Source organism: Tachysurus fulvidraco, chromosome 17, assembly GCF_022655615.1.
Source record: "Tachysurus fulvidraco isolate hzauxx_2018 chromosome 17, HZAU_PFXX_2.0, whole genome shotgun sequence".
Classification (NCBI taxonomy): domain Eukaryota; kingdom Metazoa; phylum Chordata; class Actinopteri; order Siluriformes; family Bagridae; genus Tachysurus; species Tachysurus fulvidraco.
The window spans coordinates 6,995,111-7,000,576 of record NC_062534.1 but is presented as its reverse complement, the minus strand read 5'-3'; the positions used below and the strand labels follow the sequence as shown (position 1 = coordinate 7,000,576).

General features: G+C 37.4%; 1 protein-coding gene across 1 annotated transcript; it reads right to left on the bottom strand.

Moving 5' to 3' along the window:
• Window positions 1–319: 319 nt before the first annotated feature.
• Window positions 320–4,383, bottom strand: smtnl1 (smoothelin-like 1). The gene is made up of 5 exons (XM_027154720.2): window positions 4,193–4,383; window positions 3,016–3,623; window positions 2,467–2,581; window positions 1,146–1,297; window positions 320–871 (listed from the first exon to the last, which is right to left on the bottom strand). The coding sequence occupies exons 1-5, from the start codon at window positions 4,238–4,240 to the stop codon at window positions 487–489; spliced, it is 1,308 nt and encodes a 435-aa protein (XP_027010521.1). The 5' UTR covers window positions 4,241–4,383; the 3' UTR covers window positions 320–486.
• Between the last annotated feature and the right edge of the window lie 1,083 nt (window positions 4,384–5,466).

Genomic DNA, 5,466 nt, shown 5'->3' with positions numbered 1-5,466 from the left:
AACGTTATGTTGTCTGCCACAGGAAAGTCTTCAGGAGAGAGGAATTAGTTTTAGCTGATTTTTAGTAATCAGCTGGACTTTTTTGTCTTATGAACTTAAAGAGAGAAAAAAGAGGCTAGTAAAAGAACAACTGTTTAAAGCACCATTAATGTAAGTTATAACAGGACCTATCATATTACATGATATATTTTATACAATATTTAGACATTATATTTATCTATATTTTAAAAGGAACTCAAACTATGTGTACATTAATAGAAATATAGAAATTACAGGGAAAAAAACAATAAATGCAAATCTATTATAAAGAGTTTATTTACATTATATCATTAAAGGTCAGAATAACACATTTTACATAGAGTAGATAATACAGCTAAGCAGATTAAAACAGTCAGCACTCTTTGAAAAACATTCATAATCAAATGATTAATACTGTGAGAAAAATCGTATAGCAATCTTGTGAAGTGTATTTCTCTATTTACTTATTTACATCAAGCTCTCAGCTGCTGAGTCTGTGTTTGCCTCATCTTTAGTTTGATTTGTCTCCACCTGTGTGCTGCTTTCTTCCTCAGTGCCACCTTTTTCTTCATCTGCAGTCCCCTCTCCTTCTTGTTCATCTTCTTCCACAGTATTCTCTTGCTCCACATTTTCTTCTGTGCCCCCTGCTTCATCTCCTTGTTCGGCCTTGTTTTCAGCCTCACCCTGTTTCTTGCTTTCCTCTGCCTTCTTTTGCTCCCTTCTCTCTTGCTCAATTTTGGAGAGGTGCTGGCAGAGGGATTGGACGTAGGTGAATACGCTGAAAGGGTCTGGTTTTTTCCCCATTAGTACCATATCTGACACATCCAAAAGAGGGCAGCAGCCAGCAAGTGATCTGAAAAGAAGCAATAGAAAAATATAAGCTGTCTCAAACACTCTTAACACTAGGAAATTATAATTAATAAAAGCTATATGACTTCTATTATGATGTGCACATAGTTTAAATAAAATAATCTTTACAAATAATATAAAAAAAAAAACTTGCATTCACTGCATCAAGCTTGTTGCCAAGGCTGAGTATGTGGCAATTAAAAAGTTGTGCCTCAAGGATGGAAGTTTGTAATGGAATTAAATGTCATATACGTTATTTTTCATTTAAACACACATACTCTGCCATGCTGAAGGCCAGAGTGAAGTTCTTCTCTCTCTCGCTGGCTTTCAGAGACGAGAAGTCAAAGGCAGAGGGGAAGAAGCGGTGAACGAGTGCACAGAAGGCCAGGCCGTCGCTCCAGGACGAGGAAAAGTTCTCTATGGAAACACCCTGCAGATACACAAATAACACACCACAGTATGAAGTGTTTAAACCTATTTCTCTAAGAGGCAAAATAAAGTGGAATAATAAAACACTACTTCGAAACACAGCAGATCCCATTATGGTTTAATGGTAAACAGACATTTCTTAAAGCATGTCTGTATTCACTTTTCCTTCGGAATAACAGTAGACTTAAAGGAAACATTGAAAAGAGATGTAATTTTCATTCCTTCAAAAAACACCAAGAAGCAGTTGAATTGTTTATAAATGTTTAGATGACTTGCAAAGTTCAAAAAGTTCGATTTGATTTGATAGTAAACGAGATGAACTAGTTAGCTATGTGGCAGTTTTAAGATTACTAATCCATAACATCATAATCATAATAATAAAAGGATTGCTGTCATGTTTTTCAACAAACTTTTTACTTTATCTATAACATATAATGTATGTCCAGCTTCCTAGGAATATATTTATACTTTATTTAACTCAGTCAAATAAATAATTAGGTGAAACTCTTTTTTAGCATATGTTTGACGTTTTGAATTTGCTTTTTATATTCTTGTATTTTAAATGTGCCGACTCAATAGACTTGACAATAGACTTGACAAAACGTCTGATATGCTAGTAAACATATGTGTTCAAGGCCAAGATTGAAATAATCCTGAAATATTTGAATGTGGAGGTGATCTCTGAAATGCGATCTCTCAAACGATTTACAATCTACTGGACATATTCAGTCGTAGACATTACTATCTAATTTTGCCTAATAAATAAAATATCTGAAATACTGCAGGTGTCAGATGCTAGTGCTGCTTGTGAACAAATATGTTAAATGGAGGTTTTATGGTCTACGTGTGTTACATATTCAACAATTATAATCCGTATTTCTAAATTAGTATTCTCAGTAATTTCCTATTGTCTTCCATCTTAATGATCATTGCATAACTGTCCATTAAAATTACTATGGGAATAAAAGAAGTTTTATTTTCTTCAAAAGTTCAACTGCTATCCCTGGGATTTATGTGAGTTTTACGTATAACCCATTTCTCTTTTTTCATCATAGAACACAATAGTATTTTTACTCATGGTCATCATTTATGCTAAACCAATGAACCCAGGGATTAGGTTGAAACATTCCTGAGTAGTCCTGAAAATCTTATCCATGTCCACGTTCTCACCTCATAGCCCCGTGTTTTGCTGCTACACCAGTGGAGGATTTTCTGTTTGATTGATGTCCCAACAGACATGCCCGTAGATGTCTTCTGTACCTTAAAGTTGCGAACCGCTGGAGTCCTACAACAAGCCAAAATAACCTATATACTATATCCATTCAAGGAACACAGACATATGACACGAAAATCGCGGCAACACACAATGGACACACACAAGGTAAAAAAAAACAGACACATTATTAGTGTTATTAGTGTTATTTAACAATAATTTCAGTAAATCCACACTAGCATGCTTTTATGCTAGTGTGATTTTTTTTTTAAGATAATAAGAGATAGCAGCAACATCGGCTCATTTTGTTAAGTGTGGAAATGAGTTATGTGAATTTTAATATTGACCTCGACAAGCTTTTGTGGATTTTTAGTATATTTACAAAAATTGTGATTACTGTCAATGGAATGTGTAAACTAGTGTGACTGTTTTTGAAGATGATGATGATGATGATGATGATGATGATGATGATGATGATGATGATGATGATGATGATGGTGACTCACGAATCTTGTTGAAACTTTGCCATGGCGTCTCTTCTGGCTGAAGGCCTGGCACCGCGCTGGCGAGAAGACAACTGCATGGAAGTTCTGGGGACAGAGGAGGAAGGTGCAACTCCACTCTTTCCTTTAGCCTTCTCTTGTTTATCTCTGGTGCTTGCTTTCTTTACCTCAGCCTTTGCTTCATTTTTGACCTTGATTTCGGTCCCTGCTGCCTTTGGAGCCAGGTTTTCAGACTCGGCAATTTTCTCTTCCTCGTTTTTAACTTCTTTTATACACTTTTCATCAGGTTTCATTTCAGCTTCACTGCTCCCTTTTCCGTGTTCCTGTTCAATAACATTCTCTGTATTCTCACTGACGTCTTCTTCATTTCCTGTTTCATTTGTGTTTATTGCCTTCTCCTTTTTATCACTCTCTTTCTTTTCTGCTTGTGTCTCAATCTCTTTCACTCCATCTTCGTTCCCATTATCCTCACCTTCACTTTCTTTCTTGATGGCTTGTGGATTTGGCTCTTCTTCTCCGCTCTCCTCATTAGTCCTGCCTGCCGTGACATTCAAAGGCTCTGTGTCCTCCTCACTATGTTTGTCTTCCTCATGGGATTCTCCTGTGGCATCCTGTAAAAGGCCCCATCAAAAAAGTTGTTATACTTGGCAGAAGACAATACACCAGAGAAGTTTACATCAGACATGTACTACGTGATAGTTATGTTATACAGGATTTCATAGCAATTTTTATTTACTGTTTCCAGAACTACATGTATGTGATTGTTATGTGGGTTGAAATCTGCTCATAAGGAATCATTCTGTGTGTCAAATAAGGTCATGAACGGACATAAATGAACCATATACATTCCTGTAGATTGGTCATGCATAAATCAGTAAGTTAAATACAAAAATAGATTCCTGTAATTCTATTTGCTCAAGACAAAACACTTGAATTTGGAGGTCCTTGAATTATTCTTCAGATGACTTACAGTCTTCTGGATATCTTCCACGGGTGCCATTTCTCTTCAATCCTTATATGTAAATAAAATGTCTGAACTCCCTTTCCAACAATAAGATCAGCTTGTGCATGGCCTACTGTTAGTGTTATTGTTAGTCTCTAACAGAATGGAAGAAAAGAAGCTGTCTAAAAGACAAATTAAACATTATATAAGGGAACATTTTCAGATGAGTTCTCTCACCATGTTCTTTTGTCCATTCACCTCACTGGCCATTGCAGAACTGTCCATTTATTCTAAACTATTATAAGATCAGAACAAGTACTCCCCTGCCTTTCTTTTACTGCCTTCCCACTTTTGTACTCCGGCTTTCCTCGAACTGCTTCTATCTTTCTTTCTCTCTCTCTCTCTCTCTCTCTCTCTCTCTCTCTCTCTCTCTCTCTCTCTCTCTCTCTCTCTCTCTCTCTCTCTCTCTCTCTCTCTCTCTCTCTCTCTCTCTCTCTCTCTCTCTCTCTCTCTCTCTCTCTCTCTCTCTCTGACCTTTATAACAACACATGCTACAGAAATAGGCAGTGTAGTGTTGGTAATAGCGCTCACCCAAACCTCTGAACAGCTGCTGTTGGAAACCAAGACAACATTATACAGCACACACACACACACACACACACACACACACACACACACACACACACACACACACACACACACACACACACACACGCTCACGCTCACACTCACACACACACACACACACACACACACACACACACACACACACACACACACACACACACACACACACACACACACACACACACACACACAAATCTCTATCAACTCAGCATGCCAAAATATTCCTGTGCCTCTGCCAAGGATTGCATGTAATGACATATTTAATGACTGCATACGTTAAAGATCCATATGAATAGAAGCCATCGACATCCAAATCAATAGCTGATGTCATTGTCATGTTGGACACCTTTCATGGAAACGGTTTGTACAAACTTGGCTCTCAGTTGTGCCAGATGGCTTGAGAACAGGTTTTCCTAAGGTCTACTTTTGTGTGTCTATCTGTGTGATGAGTATATAAAAACTCACTGCACTGTGTTCATGTTTAGTGTTTGTCCATGCTTGCAAGCCTTTAAAAAAATAAATCCTGAATTTAATATCTGCTTTGAACCACAGATAGTATCTCTTTATGTGCACCCCTCTGGTTATTCCTCTAATGGTGCATCCTCTCCTTCAACACAAAGCAGATGGGATTAAAAATAAACTGATATCTCTCTGTCTCTTCTGCTCAACTTCCCATTATCAGTCCTCTTTAGCTTCAGCAATCTCTTAGGCCCTCTTTCTTGACCCTCATGCTTAAAATGTCAGAGGTATCTTGTGTTTGTGTCCATCTTTACTTTTCTTCTCTTTGGCAGATGGCCTGTTTATAACTAATTATCTACAGTATCTGGTTCCTGCTTGCAGACCTGTATATGAGGTTTTAGATTATCTGGCCATCAACATGGGAA